The 20,442-nt window shown below is 40.2% G+C and overlaps 1 protein-coding gene across 1 annotated transcript in view; it reads left to right on the top strand.

Annotated features, from left to right (window-relative positions):
• The window catches only part of LOC145984240 (prolactin-releasing peptide receptor-like), a 482,759-nt gene that overhangs the window by 276,525 nt on the left and 185,792 nt on the right, over window positions 1-20,442 (top strand). Inside the window, exon 3 of the mRNA XM_083117825.1 lies at window positions 14,495-14,589. Coding sequence (XP_082973951.1) covers window positions 14,495-14,589 — 95 coding nt within the window. The remainder of the gene's footprint in view (window positions 1-14,494; window positions 14,590-20,442) is intronic.

The raw sequence follows: 20,442 nt of genomic DNA, 5'->3' as shown, positions 1-20,442 counted from the left end.
AACGTTGCTCGTCGGACTTCGTAACGTCAGCTGGCTTCATGCCTATCGTTCTGTGTACCGTATCATTATAGGTATCGACGAGTTCCGGCAGGATGTCGACCCATTTGTAGCTTCCCTGAAGCGTAAAGCGTGACCACATGCGCGATTTCAAGGTTCGATTAAATCTTTCCACGATGCTGGCTTTGATGTGACTGAAAGTCGAATAATGTCGAATGTCATGTTTTTGAATAAACTTTTGGAATACGGCGTTGTAAAATTCTTTACCGTTGTCCGTTTGCAGAAACCGAGGTCGTCTGCCGCCGCTTTGGCGAAAAATTAATTTGAATGCTTCCGTGACGCAAGTTCCCGTTTTCGCCTTCAAAGGTAGAGCCCACGCGAATTTCGAAAACGTGTCTATGACGGTGAGGAGGTACTTGTTGCTCTTGTTCAATTTATGTACGTTTTTTAACTTGCCGCTACTCATCTCGACGAGGTCACTTTGCCAGAGGTCGTCGATTCCCTTGGTTACCACCGCCAAACGTTCGTAGTTGCGGCGTGCAGGTTTATGCAATTCTTCGACGATGGCTTGCCTAGACATTTTTTTTTTTTTTTTTTTAGAGATTACGTTTCAAGAGAAGCACCAGCGTGAGTCTCCTGTAAATCGATTAAATCGCTCCTCAACTTTTTGACTCGGACATCCAACATGAGAATCTCTTCTGCGTGGTCTACACGCTTGGTGTTGCCGAAAATATCGTTAGGCATTTTTGGTTAATGGTTATTTATAATAGGATAGGTGATTCGTAATTCTACGAAGAGAGGAATGAGTTTGTCGTAATCTCCGAGGAGTTCCATGTAAAGATAATCTCCTGCAGACACATCGTACGCAATGTTGGAAAGCATCTTGTCGTGCTTGATTCGAAAAATGTTCTTGCCGGTAGATATTTTGATTTCGCCTGCGTTTTCCGGATTCACGGTGATCCGAAGTTTCCCGTCGATCGGAATTTCGTAAAAATGTAAATTGTTGTTGAAGACGTAAAACATTTTACCCACATCCTCGTCCAATTTCGTCCAAATGCTGTTGAGGTGAATGATCAACAGACCGTTGAGTTTAGATAACATGGAAGGTAGAAATTCATGATCTGTCGTCGTGCGGTGTACAGTCTCCATTGTTTGCTTTCGGAAACCAAAAAGATTCCTTGTCCTTTGCTATTTATTTTATTGTGTATGTGAGACAGTTAAAGTTTTTTTTTATTTGCATTGCCTACAATTTTTACTAATTTCTAAACGATAGTGTCCCCAAGGCAACGTGTGGATTCCACAAGACAAAATACATCTTTTATCGTCATGCGGATCCAGCGCAATTTTCTTAACTTTGTTTGTGGTAAGCACGTGGTCTACGCTTTGTATCCTTGTCTCCAAACGTAGAATCCTCGACTGTGAATAGAGGCCATTGATGTAATCCTCGAACACAAGCTTGTTTTTCACGGTATTTTTACCAACACCTTTGGCTTTTTTGGTGATGCTGGTTTCTGTTTTCACCACATACATTTTGGAACGTAAGCCTGCGAACTCCAGAATGATTTCTCCGTTGCATTCATCCTTCATTTTACCAAGCATTTTTTTATTGCGAGAAGGGAGATCAAATCTGTTTGGTTGAGGGAAGGAAGATGTGTCGAAATAATCAATCATTTTCGGTTGTTTCAAATTGTTGTAGAGGTCAGATGTCTGTACGGAATAAATAAAACTGTCCGTGTCCGTGTACAAAAGTGTTATATTTTCATTATAGAAGGGTTTCATGACATTATAATGAAATTCAAACATATGCAGTTTAGATAAATCCAAAACCGTCGCCCCCACGTAGATTGGTTTGTTGAACTTGATTATTTTTTTATCCATCACAAACAGGGCCAGGTTTTCATCATATATATTTCGTGATTTGAATGTCGGCGATGCTATCAATTTTCTACATTTATTTGAATCGGGAACTAATCTCACGTCCACGTGCTTCCTGACATTCTCCATTGTTTTTCCGTAAACAGCATTATTCATGAGTTTAAAGAAATCTTTATCTAAATCTGACGTGGCGCGTGTTCTATGATACGTATTTTTTTCAATGTAAGGTTTTAACCACTCGGAATGTTTGAATTTCATTATTCTTCTCACATTTATTACTTGAACTCCCTTCTCAATTAAGAATTGAAGATTTTTGTAATGGAGAACGTATCTCTCTTTCCTATCCAATGTTAACAGAAGCTTACGTTGATTTGAATCAGGCGAACATTTTAGTTCGGGTGCAGGAGGTAGATCCTTGAAGTAATCGTGTAGATGGTCGGGGAATTCGAGGTCCACCTCTATAAACAAGCCAAATTCACAGTCGTTGAAATTATTAATGTTAATGGAAGTGGTATCCAACCATTCGAACCCGCAGTAAGGAAGTTTTTGTATCATAGCATGTCCGTATAAATTATTTGCATCCACATAAAATATGTATTTCGATTGTTCGTTAGGATCGTATTCTTCTGTCATGTGAACGTTATTTGCTTTTGCATGTCTCTGTACGCATTGCACCATTCCACCTCGTATCCCCCTCTCGATAAAATATAACATGTCCACGTCCGGTATCAATTCGAGTTTTATTTTTGTCTGTAATAACATGGCAGACCACGCTAAGCCCGAGAGTTCGTAAAAATATGCAGGATCTAATTTGTAAATATTCGCCGACGTTTTCCTGAATGCTTGAAAAACATCCGCGAGTATCGTCACGTCCAGTTTCAAGTAGGCATCGTGATAATCGCCGAGTGTCCTACATCCTAATTTGTCCCACATCCGTTGCGCGTGTTCGTATTCGTCGTCCGTGATTCCTTTCTCTCTGAGTCGACTGTAAAATTCTTTTTGAGGCGGAAGAGTGTCGTCGTTAAATTTAGAATTATCACTAACATATTCGTAAGGATAAATCCCTTTACGTCTAATCATTTCTATGTCTACGGTGGGAAAATTAGCTCTCGTTATTCTAAATTGTTCAGCCGAAAGTTTGCTTGCAAGAGCGTCCAAGCTCGCAGATAAAAATCTGTAAGAATCTAAAAATCTCATCTCCACAGTTTCGTTTGTTCCCGGAATCAATACTCGCTTGCTGAAACTGATGTACCTTTCTTCAATCTCTGCTAGAATATTTATTTTTTGTCTGTCATATCCAAGATTCCGAATTAAGAGATGGAAGTCGTAACCGCTGCCATTATGAAGGTATATGGGGACAAACGTAGGTTTTTGGATCTTTAGATTACACGTGTTACAGATTCCACCGATGTAGTTTCCGGTGAAGTGATTGTGGTGAAATACTTTCCGGTTCTCGTCGGTGAAACGTTGATCGCACACCGGACACGTTTCAATGTTATTGTGAGATTGAAGTTCATCGCTGGATAATGGAAGCATTGGTTTCGATTCGCGTAAGAAGCTGCTAATGGTCTCAACCTCTTCAACCATCTTTTCAAAAAAAATGTTTGATTACGTCTGGTCCTCGGTAAACGTACGGTTCATCTATCCTATCCTGTCGCACGACAACGTATCCGAAAATCGAGGCTTCGTGCAACTGATACGGTGTTGTGGATGAAAGTTCGGGATCTGGTTCGCAGTACGACAACGGTTTGAGAAAAGACTCAAAATCAGCAATGATGATTGCAGGATGTTCGAACAATGCCTTATGCATCCTAAATTCTTCGACCTCTTTTGATTTCGGCATCAACATGCAAGTCGGTCTGTTGTCACCGCAGTAAATTTTATGTTCGGCAAGTTTCTCGATAGCAATCTGACGTCCGGTGTAATTTCGATAATTGGATTGTTTTCGATCGTCGAACGTGGTTAGGCATCTCGAGCAAACTTCGATGTGGTTTGCATACTTGGTAGTTTGACTTCTGACCAAACGTGATAGAGAACGAATTAGCGTGTAGTGATGAACACTGTCGTTTGAAATTAGAAGGAGATTAATCACACGAGCATCGTCATCGTCGATATCGCTTATCCTGACGGGATGCACGAGATATTTATCTGACGTGAAGGAATACACATTAATAGCGATGCGTTTTCCTGCACGATTTTCGAACTTTGTTATATCCGACAATGTCACCGGGTATTCAATGTCAGACATTACACTTTCAAAGTCGGACTCGTATTGTTTGTAATGTCCAACCCACTGTGGATTATTTTTGCAATAAACAGGATGCAGTGCAGCCAACATACACCAAAGGAAACACTTTTTATCGCTGTTCTGTATATTTAACACAGCCCTCTTGTGTTGAATGTTCGGTGGAAGAGGAACGTAGCTGGAAGCGCAAAGAGGCGAGAATCGGTTCACGTAAACGGTTAACGTGTGAGGACTTCCACACAGAGACCATCCCGACCCTTTAGCCTCGAAACCGTCGTGTTTCTTAACCAGCTCATTGGAAACTTTATAATAGAAGTTGTCCAAATTTTCGACGTCGGCAAAATAAAGTGTCTGGTTTTTTGTACGATGATAAAAAATACTCGTTGTGCCATCAACTTTCTCGTATTCGGAAAACAGAACAACGTATACTTTTATAGAGTTGTTTTCAAGTTTATCTTTCAAAATATTTAGTACAGATCTTTTTGTTTCATCCAAGAAACTAAGGATGTCACGACCTGGTTCTGACTTAATTGAAAAATCCTGGAGTTGGTCGTTGAATGCAGATCTAATTGGTTTGCGTTCATCGGATAATTTAATTTGCTTGGAAGTGGAAGCTTCCGTATCTGGATCATCGATTTTCCTTTTCGATGCTTGTCCGGTCGATGGTTTGCAAATTTTGAGGTGTTTACTTAAATTTGCAACGCTGATCATTTTTCCGCATCGAGCACAAGACTTAGAAGGTAACGAACGATTAATTCTCGAACCTGTTTCGCTACATCTTGCCCTGTGCTTGCTAATATTAGTTTTAGATATTAATTTTTTGCAAGTAACACATTCGATCAAACTGGTGGATTCCATTATGCTTTCTCAGATCACACAAACCCAAAAAAAAATAATTTCCAGGTATGTTATTTTATATGGAATTTCTCGGGGTGATTACAAAACTCAAAAATATTCAATCTATACTGTGAATACAATTTTCAAGTATGTTATTTTATATAGAATTTCTTGGGGTGATTACAAAACTCAAAAAAAAAAATTCAATCTATACTGTGAATAGAATTTCAGGTATGTTATTTTATATAGAATTTCTCGAGGGAAGAGATCGTCACGACTATTGTATGGCCCAGGGCGAAGGCTTACCTGGCGTTCGTGGAAAGGCACGCAACGCAATTCGATCTGGGGTTGAAGCTCGATCTGTCCGCTCCCAGCTGGTTAGTTTCAAGAGCGATTGCATCAACGCTCTAGCTTGGCGTCACACGTTTTCGAGAAGGTTTTTTCGGAAAGGATCCGGCCAGGTACCTGCGAACGATTTTCCCAAATACCGTCTGCGACAGCCACGTTCTGAACGAATTTACGTAAACGACCCAGCATCGTTTCCACACGCATTACTTTCTCGGCTGGGGTCTGATCTATCGATTTCTGCTGCATCATCCCGACGTTCTTCATCATACACTGCAACATCAATTACCTGGTGTTGCATTATACGGTTCTGGAAAACAAGTTGAACGTTCTGAAAGATTTGTACCAGGACGTAACTGAAACTGACGCCTTCAAAACTAAATTTCTGCGCCTCCTGAGGACTGAAAAAAGAATATCGAATCAGTACAAAACCTTCGAACGGACGATCCTGCCCGATAATTTTCGTTTCCACCAGATTGTTGAGGGTTGTGGCAGCGAGCAGCAGCAGCACCACCACCAAGTGTGGTCTTGGGCCACGTACATCGATTCTCTCAACCTAGACGCAAGCAAAGAACGCTACTTCCCCAAAAAGGATTCCGCGTTCGTTCGGGAACGCATCGAGCGCGTGAACTGGGTAAAGATCCCCTCGCCGTGGGTCGACGTCGTGCGAACGCTCTTTTCTTATTTCCATATGAAAGATGATCGCAGTTTCGGAGCCAGGCGATTCGAAGCAAACAGCAACAATACCGTTAAAGCGGTCGTTTCCCCGAAGTTAGGATTTAGCTTGATCCTCGACCAGGAGAACGAAGCGTGCTGCTTGCTCCATTTCGTCCCGGGCAACAACATTCGCATAGAATTCTCCTGCTGCGACGTACCCGACTCATGCTGCGAATTTTGCCATACGATGTGTTTCTTGCAGACGCTAAGCAACACAACCCCACGACGCTCATTTCTTCAGATTTGAAAGTTATACTCGTAGGCACGGAATCTTCCTCGCTGCAACCCACCACGAACAATTACAGAGTATGCCAAAAATGCCGCGCCTGGTTTAGATCGTCGTCCGGTGTTGGGCACCACATGCGCACCCCCCACTCTCTCTGTGGCGGGATATTATTTTTTTTATTCTTTTTTTTTTTTTTTGAGGGTCTTAACAAAAATAATTTTGATTATCGCGCGCACACACACACACACACACACACACTGCAGAAGATCACACATGAGAGTTTAAAAAAAAAACAAAAAAACATCGTAGCAGATTACGCTGAGAGCACACAAGGTCGTAGTAGATTACACTGAGGGACCTTTTTTACAGTAAGAGGAGACAGCAGACTCTTATAGGAAAATGTCGTAAGTCATTTCAAAAAGTGTAGGTCAAAGGACGAGGTAGCATAAGAGCAGGAGGAGCTTAAAAAAAAAGTGATGCCAGAGCTTTTTTTTTTTCTGTTCATTTTTTCTATCATTGTAGGTTAGTTTAGTCCGTAAAACGTCGTAAAATAAAAAAGTAGGTCAAAGGATGGGTCCAGAACGTTGGGTTCCACCTACTACTCATCAGGCACGGAACGTGGAGAGAAAGTGAGTTTTTGAGGTTGATGAAATTTTCGTAGGTTTTGCAACACTGTGGCTCACTTCAGTGAATTGAAGTGAGTTTTTGATGTTTTGGTGCTGTTTTCTACGCTGCGAAACATCGTCAGCGCAATAAACGAGGCGCGGAACGTGGAGAGAAAGTGAGTTTTTGAGGGTTTTTTTATCCTCACTTAATGTTTGTCAACCGGCCCACCTGCACTACTAGAGTTATCTTGAAAACGGTGAGACTTAGGAAAAATCTGTTTACGGATTCATCACGTACGCCTATACGTGAGAAAAAGTATGAATAGAACCTATGGTCGGAAATCCAAAATGGCGACCGGAAGTAGGGTTATCTTGGAAACGGTAAGACTTAGGAAAAATCTGTTTACGGATTCATCACGTACGCCTATATGTGAGTAAAGTATGAATAGAACCTATGTTCGGAAATCCAAAATGGCGACCGGAAGTGAGGTTATCTTGGGAACGGTAAGACTTAGGAAAAATCTGTTTGGGGATTCATCACGTACATCTATATGTGAGTAAAGTATGAATAGAACCTATGTTCGGAAATCCAAAATGGCGACCGGAAGTGAGGTTATCTTGGAAACGGTAAGACTTAGGAAAAATCTGTTTGAGGATTCATCATGTACGCCTATACGTGAGTAAAATATGAATAGAACCTATGTTCGGAAATCCAAAATGGCGACCGGAAGTGGGGTTATCTTGGAAACGGTGAGACTTAAGAAAAATCTGTTTTGGGATTCATCATGTACACCTAAACGTGAGAAAAAGTATGAAAAGAACCTATGCTCGGAAATCCAAAATGGCGACCGGAAGTGGGATTATCTTGGAAACGGCAAGACTTAGGAAAAATCTGTTTTGGGATTCATCATGTACACCTATACGTAAGAAAAAGTATGAATAGAACCACTAGTGTCCGGAAGTCATGCGGGTTTGGACGTGACGACGCAGTTCAATAACATAGGTTAGACCAAGGTTTTATTTCGAGTAAGGTGTTGGCAACACTACGAGAAAATGAGGCTTATGCCTTACAAGAGCAAACCATTAAGTCGAGCCTCACTTTCGGTTGCAGAACTGTCAAAGCACGTAGAGGCTCTCGTGTAGTTTAGCACGTAATAAATGAATAGGTTAAGTTACATCACGTAAGATCGTGGCATTCGTACCAAGTATGAGTGGGAAAAAAATTAGATGCGGTGAAAATTGCACTGAAAAGTCGTCTAACGCTATAAAATCAACAAAAAAATCGTCAAAATATGCTACCACTGAGGTTAAATCCATAAAAAAAAAGGGTTCGTACCAAGTATTATTTTGAAACCCTCAATATGCACTACTGTTGACTACTACGAAGGGAGCGATGCGTATCTACTAAAACTCATCGAGGGCACCTACTTCACACCAAGATATTGAAATCAATGGACACTAGAATGAGATATGTAACTGTAGTAGACAGTGGCGTGTCGGGGACAGGAGTTGGATGAATTCTACAACCTTCATTGGATGCAGCTTTACTATAGACAAACAAGATTGGGCATGTCAAAAAATATGATAAAATGCATGTTTCTCGCAACGAACTCACCAAGACGTTAATAGAAAGTGCTCACTCAATCGTCTGAGGTGGAAGCAAGACTTTTTACATCTATACTGTGTCCGGGAATCTCTGGAGCAAGGATGCGCGTAACGGTAGAGAAGGGGAAAAGCGAGTGGGCGGAGTGACGCAACAAGGCTGGTAGCCGAAGTTGCATTTTCCTCTTCACGCACTCACTTCTCCTCCCACGCGTTCATTTGTCGAGCACTCTCCAGTCACTACTAATGCAGAGGACTTGTTTTAGTTCGCTTGCTCCAGAGATTTACGGAATAGAGTACATCTGTGTTTGAATTTCGTAAACAACAGTTCTTGGCCCCTCTTCGACCTATTCTAGTGGTAGGAAATGAGATAGAATGAAATGAAAGAGAGAGAGAGAGAGAGAGAGAAATAACAAATGATAGAGATAGAAAAAGAGAGAAGAGACAGGCACATCAAGAGAAAGAAAGAGTGAGAGGCAATATAAGAATAGAATATGTTTTATTGAGTGGGTATGTTTCGGCCTTGCGGGCCGCTCTTGCAACAAACAATTTCCACTTTACACTTTCTTGAAATAACTGTTACAGCATAAAAGTTGAAATAGAAAAATGAAACGTATATACTTATATGACAGTAACACTTCTCCTAACGGACACCTCTATCCTTTGGCACTCGTATCACATATAATACTTTCGGTGACGGAGGATGCATCACATAGTTGAAGTGTCAACTTATTTATTTGAAAGTCTACCTTTCGTCTAGTAACCACATCGAAAGGAAACTCCATAAACATGTCAGCGGGGAGATTCTTCACAACATAGATGTTGACTTTATGCCCATCAAAATTTCATGTGTCCACTATGAATAAACAAACAGTCCAGCTAAAGTGGTGTTACTTTTGGAGTATTACAGTCTATAGATATAGCTGTTTTATGTCAGTTTCTTCACTATTTGACAAGTCTATTGCAGTGCTAACATCAGGTGGTTTTACTGAGGCGGCTCGCTCCTTGCACAATCCTTGCCGAACTCGGAGCGAATTAATTAGGCAAGACCAACGTTTTCCGGCCACTATGACCATACAGACTCCAATAGTATCGCCTTGTATCATTTATGGCCTCTTGCTGCTCAGGTGTTAATTGCAGGTGTTAATTGTCAGTATTGGTCTCTGCGTTAACCATTGGTCTGCGCTGCGGTGAATCAGATCTTGACCGGTTTCCATAGTTCCGGCGGTAATAGTTTCCTCTTCTCGGAGAAGTCCAGCGTCTGGTCCTGTCTGAGCGCTCATCTGTTTGCACCGGGCGGTTTTGCTGATCTAGGCGACGAGGTTCCGGATAAGGACGATATTGCCTCTGAACCTGTCGATTAGGCCACGCGTTCTGCCTAATCGTGCTCACCTGCGGCGACCTGGTATTCTGCGCACGACGAGAATTAGTATCTTCGTCCTCACCACCTGCGTTATCATACTGTCTGAAGCCATTGGGTTCTTCGCACGACTCGTAGATTTTCAGGAAAGCAGTGAGATCACGAATGTTTCTGGGTGCATTCGCAAGGCACAGATGACGTACACGGAAGGGCAATTGTTCTATAATTAGCGTAACAACTTCCGGTTCTCGCAGAGTGTCCGATAGATTTTTAAAACCCGCGTATATGCTCCGGGCATAACTTTCCATGCTCGCATTGGTCTGCCGCGAGTACCGCCGTCTTCGTAAGACTGCCAGTTGCCTTTACTTGGCCTCAATAGAAGCAAACTGTGCCTTAAACTGATCACAAAAATCCTCGTAGTCGAGAAACTGGTCACGATTAGCCGAGAGCCAGTGCTCTGCAGTGCCGATAAAAATTCTCGACAACAAGTCCAATCGACACTCATCTGGCACTTGTATCAGATCGAAACTTAGGTTCAACTCGCGGAGGTATTTCTCGGCAGAATTGGCTTCCATCAAACTTCGGCAGCTGGTTGATGTCTGTCATACGGGGAACTCGAAAAACACGATCTTGGCACAGGACACTGTCTTTGTCGGAAGGATCTTCGTATCTCAGTCCACGCCGCTGATCGTTTCTTGCTTGTTCATTTGGATGAGAAGTGGGTACCTGAACATGAGAAGATAGCTGTCTATCGTTACCCATATTGCGAAGTCTATCAGCTGTTTGGACACCGGGAACTGACTTACGGGTTAAGTCACGCTCGTTTGTCACTCGTTCACCAAGATCTTTTATTGAGTCCATTAGAGTCGAGCGTGTTTCGGTCACCGTAATCTGCACATGTGTTCGAAGTCCCAAAATTTCACTTGACAATCGACCACTGAGTCCCATCACCTCTTCCTGTACAGCAACAACTTAAGTCTCTAAAACAGTCTGTTTACAAACCAGTTCTTGTTGTGCCGACTCCACCTGAGTTATCCTCTCTTCAGTTAACTGAATCCGTGCAGGAATGGAACTAAGTTGCTGCACCATTTTAGATAACTGGCCCGTAAGCTGTTCATGGCGTCTCTTCTCCTCCTCCTTTTCGGCCTTCAATCTCTCTTCGCGCTCTCGGTCTTTTTCTGTGAACGCTGCGATGAGCTGTTCATGTCGCTCACGCTCCTTTTCCGCTAGGGAGGCCACCAAAACATTGACCCACTCAGGCATCACTGTTGCTGGAGACGAAACAGTAACCGTCGGAGTTGGCTGAAGTCGCACTTCGAAGCATTTCTGGCATCGAAACTCCTGATCACTTCCATCCACAACAGTCTCTGTCATTGGACAGCATTCCGTGTGATAAAGAAGCCGACACTCCAAACATTGGTAACCTGAAGCGTCGCTCCACGGCTGGCTGCAGCACGCTGCTGATGTCTCGGAGAGTTCGGTGCGAACTTTGCTTCGAAGTATCCGACGATCACCACGATCCATCTTCTGGAAATAGCAATGGATTGGGTGGACAAAACACTAAGGGAGCACTGGGCAACACTTCACTGGGAAGGGGGAAGTCTTCTCTCTTCGCGCCCCTTAGTTGCGGCGCCACAAAAACAATGCAACGTGCCACCACTCGTAACTTCAGGGTATGGAGATCCGAATTGGCAACACACCGCTCCTTGTTCCGGCTGGTCAGTTGGGAGCACCAGTTCTCACCCAGGGATCGGGATTAAGACGATCCACATTCCTCCAGGAAGGAAACCACCGAATTGCGACACGTGACAGTAAATAAAATTCCAAATACTTTATAATTAAAATGTCCAAAATCTTTAAAAACGAATCGCGCGCGTACACTGATTCGCACATGTTAAAAGTTATACTTTGTTGGGTCATGCACGCTGCCGATAGCAGTGATAAGCAATTTATTTAACACGAGAGTCCTCGCACCGCTTTCACAGTTAATTGCAAGACCTCAACTGCTACCTCAAGCGCGAGGCGCGGCATAACAGATTGTTCTATCTTACAATACAAACTCATAATATAAAATAACACAAGAAAAACTGATAATTTATATAACACATCAATGTTAATTAGCGATAGTAAGCTAAAGTTCAGGTTGGCAACAATTAAAAATGCCAACGTGGAAGTTTTTACATCGCCAAGAACACGAAGAGTGAGTGGTTCCCCCACTCCTAACATAAACAGCCAATAGGAAAACGATATTTTATTGAAAACGAGGGAGAAATACTTTGCTATAATATTACAATATTAAACTATATAGAAATAACTAAACTGATTTTTATCAATAAAATCATATTTGCCCTTGCACATAAAAATGATTAAATAAAGATTTAGTTTATAACGAAGATAAATTACTTCAATCTTGTACATTGTTGAACAAAAATCGATATTAAGAAGAAATGTATTTAACTTGTGCTTGAAAAACAATGAAAACGTTGCATATATTATTTGGGATAATTATTAGCCTATAAATTCTGAATAAATGTTGCAAAAATACGCGAATAATATTATAACATAAGATAAAACATAAATATATACATGAATTATAAAAACAATTAAGTATAAATAATTTAATCCAAGTTCTTAACTTGAAAGTATACGAATAAAATAAATGCCAATATACAACTGAAATCTGCCTAACATGGCGGTCATTACAAGTCACGCAAAAAGGCTGATAGCCGAAGTTGCATTTTCCTCTTCACGGACTCACTTCTCCTCCCACGCGTTCATTTGTCGAGCACTCTCCAGTCACTACTAATGCAGAGGACTTGTTTTAGTTCGCTTGCTCCAGAGATTTACGGAATAGAGTACATCTGTGTTTGAATTTCGTAAACAACAGTTCTTGGCCCCTCTTCGACCTATTCTAGTGGTAGGATATGAGATAGAATGAAATGAAAGAGAGAGAGAGAGAGATAAATAACAAATGATAGAGATAGAAAAAGAGAGAAGAGACAGGCACATCAAGAGAAAGAAAGAGTGAGAGGCAATATAAGAAGAATAGAATATATTTTCTTGAGTGGGTATGTTTCGGCCTTGCGGGCTGCTCTTCCAACAAACAATTTCCACTTTACACTTTCTTGAAATAACTGTTACAGCATAAAAGTTGGGGCCTCCCACATGGCGCAGTGGTAGCGTTGTTGCCTTGTAATCGAGGGGTCCCGGGTTCGATACCCGGTGGAGGCACAAGTGGTTCGGATCCCACTTTAAACTGTAGGTCCAGTCCCGATTAGCCTTACTGTGCATAAAGTGGACTTAAAACACCAAATAACAAATCACAAAGCATAAAAGTTGAAATAGAAAAATGAAACGTATATACTGTACTTATAATACAGTAACACTTCTCCTAACGGACACCTCTAAATTACGGACATTTTAAAATTCGCCGGCAGAAATACATCGTGTTTAATTGAAATATTATTTCTCAATAACGGACATTCTTAATAACGGACGCGGACAATGAAAACTACCTCCCCAAAGCAAATAAAACTTCTTAATAACTGACAGCCTGAAAGAAAATGGTCGCAATTCCTGAAATTCGACACAACAATGGTAAGTATTTCGAACTAGTGCGCATTGTTTCATGTTACACCGAACGTATTTCTTTTTAAAAGTGCAGACTGTAGACAGGATTCTTTGTGCTTATCTTGAGAAGTGGATTACACTACGTGTACTGTATTTTCTTTTTGTAAATTTGTAATGTATGTAGAGATACTTAAGTAAATTTAAATTCACCGTATGTAGTACAGTTTTTTTGTTCCTTGAATGTAGGAAAAAAGAAACATTATGTTCGTAAAGTACGTACTGTAACATGCTTGTGCTATTGTGTAACATCCTACACCTTTTTCTGAATAGCGGACACTTCTTAATAACGGACATTTATCCCCCCCCCCAGGCCTGTCCGTTATTGGGAAGTGTTACTGTATAAACAATTAATGTAATAATGGTACAGAGTTAACTCTAAAACCACAATTAATGTACTGTTATTACAAAATTAAAACGGAGACCAATACCTCATTCCTGTTCATTACAGCAAGGACAAAGCCAGGTACTGTGGTTTGGACAGTAAAGGTTTCGTTAGGCTTAATTTACGTGTTGAAAGGTGGAGCTTCCCTGAGATCAGTGGGTTGGGCGGTGGGAGTTCATTCCATTCTTTTATTGCAGTGACTATGAAAGAGTTTCCGTTGAGTGTTGTTTTGTGTATGGGTATCGTGAATTTAGTTTTCTGACGAAGGTTAATCTGTTTTCAGTTTCTCTTGTACAGGGTAATTTGGTCATATAAATGATGAGGTTTATTATATCTATTGCAGTCAAATTAGAAGAATTTTCTCGAAATAATCTAAAAGGATTGTTTCATAACAAGCTGAAATTTGGTACATAGCTTCCTTTTAACATTAATAACAACATATCAAAAGTTCGCGGCGATCACGCTGCCTCTAAGTCCGCCATTTTTTCAATATGGCGGACTTAGCGGCATGGTGATCACCGGAAACTCTGATATGTTGTTATTAATGTTAAAAAGAAGATATATACAACATTTCGGCTTGGTATGAAATAGTTCCTTTATTCTTCCCATTTTGACTGCACTAATCCTGTAAGTAGCACAAATGCCACAACTAAAAAAAATCATTTTCTTACAGACTTTTATCGGAGAGCAGTTCAGAGGTGTGGGGATATGCGTCGTGAATCTGGCGGATGACGTTCAAGAGTACATGAGAGGTCTTTTCATTGTTATGTAAGTACATCTTAACTTCTTAATAGTTGAATAATGGGATACAAAAATGAACATTTCGTAGTTAATTTAGTTAGTGTATTCCTGGAATCTCTGGTTAACGACCATGCATGGCGGCAGAGCGAAGCAGTACCCGTTGCTGCAAAGCTGGTAACTGCAGTCGCTCTTTCCCCTCTATGCAATCCCGTTCCCTCGCTCCAGAGATTCCCAGGGCAAAGTATAAGTGGTAACTAAAGATTAGAGCCTTATCGATAAATTATATTAATAAGACTATCAAATTATATGTAGAAAAAGTCACCTTCGTGGCGGAGTATTTAGCACAGCGCGCAACGATACCAGGGGTCACAGATATTATAATTACTAATGTGTAGGGCCCGGGTAGTTATGCACTTAAAGTACATAAAATATGTGAACAAAAATGCACTGTAGCTCTTATCCAGCCTTACGGCGGGCGTTCTACATGCTGGCAAGGGAAGTGGGGAAGCGACCAATCCAGCGCGATAAGAAACGCAGCAGCCTGTAGAACTAGGTGCGCGTTGCACGTCCTTCCGCCACGTCGTAACTCTCGGCGCCACCGCTGTCGTCTGGTTGGTCTGCTGCGTATTCCCCGCTCCCCACTTCACCTTCCCAGTATGTAGGTCGCACGCCGTAAGACTAGACAAGATATATAAAGAAGTAGCAAAATAAGGAAATAATGTGCACCATAGAAAAAACACCTAACTTTTTAAAAATGTTTTATTTTAGTTAGTCAAAACCATACAGGTAAACAGATATGTGTTATTTCCTCAGCTAATCAGATTTAGCATGTACAAAATGTAAAAGTTGCAGGTTTGAAATATTCCACACACACTTATTTACTTTACACTGCGGTTTAAAAATTAAAGATAAAGTACACTCCTTACATATCATGATTGCACTTGAAACTCCTTATGTTTTCATAAAAATAATAAACTCGAGTGTCTCAACCTTAAAAGTCAGTATGGAAGTAATTGGAGTACTTCCCTCTCTCTCTAATACATGAGTTTTGCCAATAGCTCTGTCCTTCTTCTCTACCACCGCTGCGTCGCCAAATGTTACAAAATTTACAAAATGTAAAAGTCATAAATTTCAAACAGTGAAATCATTATCCTGTAGAGCTTTTATGCTCTATTTAATGACGGCATTATATAACTTGTCATAAATTCATGTGATCTGAAATTTCCATAATTATGGAATTTTGCAAAACGCTTTTTTTTTTCTAGTAAATACTTCAAAAGCCATAAATATGAAATCGCTTGAACAACTTCGTCAGTTTTTTTCAATGGAATCTATGGTGTTTGTAGATATATTCTTCGCCAGAGTGAAATGATTTGCTTACGACAAGAGTTATATATATATATATATATATATATATACATTGGATATTTTGTATAAATCATCAGACCGTAACAAGATAATGTTGGTTAGCGCGAAACTTTTCGGTTTGTCGCGATACACGTGCAGACCAAGCGAGAAAAGTGTTGACAGTTGTTTGAAGTTATGTTTAGAATGCATTGTTACTCCACAACACCGTTATTTATTTCGCAATCGTAGTTTGTTTATGCGGCCGTCTCGCGTATCAATTTCATTGCGCGCCACCAAGGTTACAATTCAGTTGCAGGCATGTGCCCCGGTTCGTAGAAAGTACACTTTGCCTTATTTTCCGTAAAAAATATATCTTAATGTTTGTTTTTGTATTTATTTAATTCTGTTTATGTAAAGGATACAAAATTCAACGAAAGAAGTAACAATAGTTGCGTGTATTATACATATAATGCAAATGTAAAATAGTAAATAGTTACGTCGAAATATAAACATTTACATGCAAATGTTGAGGTAACTATAGTTTGTTTGTTTTTTCAAAATGTATCAAATACATAGATTTTGAAGATTTCCTATACGATATTAAGGAAGTAAATTTGTTACAATCATTAGCGATTAACAGCGACTCGATGCTTCTGCGTTTCTTGATCTGGCAACGCCGCGCTCAATTTAAGCCATACTGACTTTTAAGGTCGAGACGCTATTTTAAGGCAATAGTATCTGACAAGTGTAAGATCATCTATAGGCTGTCGAGTGCATTGATGTCGTCTCTCTCTCAAAAAGAATAGTTGTTGAGTGTTCCCACCACGTTGACGAAAGAAGTCTTATCTCCACGTTTTGTGAAATAAAGTGGAAAGTTAACAGCAATGACGGAAGGAAATAGAAAATTCTTTAATTAAGAAGAAAACACGCCCAAAACGCAGACGTAAAATACAATTTTAGTAGTGGTCGTGAGCTGTAAAATATGCAAGAATTGAATTGCTGTTTGAAGCCCACTTTATGCACAGAAAGGTTAATCAGGACTGAACCTACAGTTTAAATTGGGATCCGAACCACTACGTGCACCCACCAGGTATCGAACCTGGGACCCTTGATTACAAGGCGACGACGTTACCACTGCTCCATCGAGGCAAGAAGTTTACATGTATAACCCATTATGAATCTTAAATATAATGTTTAAAATATTCATTTGTGCACAATGCTTAATACTCATGAGTATTGTATAATATACGTAATAACATTTTAACGGTAGAATATTTAAAACTTTACGAGACTGTAAGGTCATGGTCATCCCGTAACCCCTTAAATATAACCCCGTGAACTGAGGTAACGTTTGCCGAATAAATATGATATTATGCTCACTACGTCTCACACATCTACTAGCTGTATCTTGTGATGAGACTGATTTAGTACTCCGTTTAAAGCCAATTTTGAAAATACATGATTTTTTCTCCATCAGTCACTTTCCAGTTTATTGTATCCTGCGGTTTATACGTCATTTTCACAGCCCGCTTCATCACGTTCCATAACTCGCTTGAAGTTTCAATTTAAGGCTTTCACTATCAACATGACATCTGCTTTATTAGCAATTTCTAGATGGAGCTGTTTCTTGTTTACATTTAGGGAGCAAAAAAAGTCACAAGGCGGGGAAGAATATTGTTTCTCTCTACTACGTATTTCTTTAATTAACTTTTATGAAAGAACAAGCTTCATTTATAAGCAGTCACGTAGACTGGCGATACATATATTCATCAGAACTCGTTAAGCTTCGGAAATTGAAACTCTTTTTAAATATACTTTCACGACGAAATTCAAGGCTATATTTTATTTTTAAAAAGCTGGAGTAGCAATTATGCCACGATGAAATTCACAAGTTTTGATATAAGGAGTAGCATTACTACGCAATAAGGAAGTATGCAATCTATTTAAATGCTTTAAACTAATTTAACATGCTTCTCGCAAAACGTTTTAGATCAAAGAGTACTATAATTAATTTCCGCTTTATTGTAGTAAGTTCTTACGTACTGCTAGTGTAAAACTGGATGAAGTTTACGAAAATTAATAGAAAACGAAAGGAACTCAAACAGGAAGCCTTCATTTCATAAATCTAGCTCAAACTCAGTAAGTTCAAGGAGAAGTGAAAGTGAGGTTAAAGGTATGCATAAAGATAAGAATGAAGTGAGACAGAGAATTATATGTGGGTAGAAAGGAAGAATGAGAAGGAGTGAGATAGGAACAGAAAAAGGGGAGAAGCGATAGTGAAAGACTGACTGAGTAACAGGAAAAAGGAAAGAAGTGAGTAATCAAAAAAGGAAAAGAAAGACTGAGAGAAGAAAACAATTTGACACACAGAGTGGGAATAGAGCTGTGACAAAGGAAGAATTTAGAATGGTAGTCAAAGAGACAGAATTAATTAATTCATGTAAAAGAAAACACAGACAAATAGAACACTTACAGAGGGGGGGGAGAGAGAGAGAGAGAGAGAGAGAGAGAGAGAGAGAGAGAGAGAGTAGATTGAAGACAGAAAAGCTTTGGAGAAAGATTGATTGATTGACTTATTTTACTTCGCTTTTCTGCCACTTTTGACAAATCGCGACGATGAGGATGAGTGATGATAATTATGATGAAATTTGGTAAATGGCCATTCACAAAGAATGCTTATGCAGGGATTCGAACCCGCGACCCCTGGCATTCTAACGCGATGTGGTCGGTTGCTGGAGAAACAAAGAGATCTGGAGGACAGGTAGGAAAAGAGGAATAGAAAAACTATAGAAATAAATAGGTATGCACAGAGAGTGAGAGAAGAACTAGAGCAATAGAAAAACCAACAGCTAAAGTTGCTGAAAATTTTTGGACAGAGCCATTCCATGCATGTTTCATGGTGATATTAAATTTTCTGGAGGTTTTCTTGTTAGCATCCTCCGGAATGCACCACTCATTAAAATGAAGAAAAATCGATGAGGATCTATGGAAAGTTGTGCAGGATTTCGGCCCGCCACCCATCATGCAAGGTTCGACAATTCTGAAATTCCTACCAGCTTATTTTTCTTCGTCCGAGACGTTTAGTGTGACAATGAAATTCTGCAATTAGCCAAAATTCGAACTGAAGGCAGGCAGCAACCAACATGTGCCGTTGTTAATTCCACTGAAACTAAAAAAACAACTTTAAAGACATCTGTGACGGTCCCCGTGGCCGAGTGGTTAGCACATGGGCGCTACGACGGCAGGGGCCCCGGGTTCGAATCCTGGCCTGGGCATGGATGTTTGTGAGTGTCCATTCATCAATTTCATCATCCCCATCTTCGCAAATTAGCCAAAAGTGTTACAAAAAGCGAAGTAAAATAAAGCAAATCAATCAATCAAATATATCTGCAAAATTTGCTTATCTAACGACAGAAACTCAAATTTACAGACAATGTATTTTCTCGTAACTAAGAAGGGGGCATGGATAAATGACATATTTCAATGTGCCCCTATATAAACCCTAATCATTTTTCAGATTTTGCAAGAAATTCCATTTTGTCCTTTCATATCAATGAGTTGTTTGTGGAGAGAGGCAGGCTCCAGAAGTCTGAGTCTGAAGTATTTGTTAATTTTAGTTTTGGAGCCACTGATGCAAGGCTACCATGCCAAGATTTAGTCGGGACAGTCCATTTTTTTTATTTCGCTGTCTCGACTGACAGGAAATTGGCAAGGAAGGAAAGTATTGGATTGATCTTGCCCAGGATACGGACAGATGGGAGGCTTGTGTTGCTGCAGCCATAAACCTTCGGGTTTAAGAAGGCTACAATTGTTTTTATTGTTAATAAGGGTTGATTAATTTCGTCAATAAATGTGATAATCGTTAGTTGTCTCGACTTTTTGCGAACTGCAGCCATGATGCGAAAATGTCCCTTTTTTTTGGGTGACACACACAGGTTCTTCATTATAAGAACCGTTCCAAATACGTGTCATTTAATTTATAAATATATTATCTTCTAATCATACTATTTGCTATTTGCAAACAAAACACTCTATGAGAAAATGAAAGGAAATTTGCGGAATAAAGTAATAATTCTTAGAACTGAATGTAAAGAATAAGCACCAAGCTGTACTTCGTGAAACAACCTTTGTATGTTGTCTTGATTATTGTTTGTCAAGTCAGAGGTTCTATCTAACTAACTAACTCTCTAGTCTCCTTAAACCCGAAGGTTTATGGCTGCAGCAACACAAGCGTTCCATCTGCCCTATCCTGAGCAAAATCTATCCACTCTTTTGCATCCTTATCGATATCCTCCAAGTCCATCTCAACGTTATCCCTCCATCTTCGTCTTGGCCTTCCTACAGGTCTCTTAGCATCAGGTTTCCCAACAAGAATCCTGTAAACTCTTCTTTCCTCTCCCATTCGTGCCACATGACCTACCCACCTAAGTCTTTTTGATTTAATAATATCTGTACATTAATACAAATTATGCAGTTCTAAATTATGTGACCCACTCCACTCACCTGTCTCCTCGTCCCTTTTAGGTCCAAATG

Source organism: Lepisma saccharinum, chromosome 1 (assembly GCF_977018435.1).
Source record: "Lepisma saccharinum chromosome 1, izLepSacc3.1, whole genome shotgun sequence".
In the NCBI taxonomy this organism is placed as follows: Eukaryota; Metazoa; Arthropoda; class Insecta; order Zygentoma; family Lepismatidae; genus Lepisma; species Lepisma saccharinum.
Note: the sequence above shows the minus strand (reverse complement) of the source record. Positions and strands in the feature narration are given on the sequence as shown.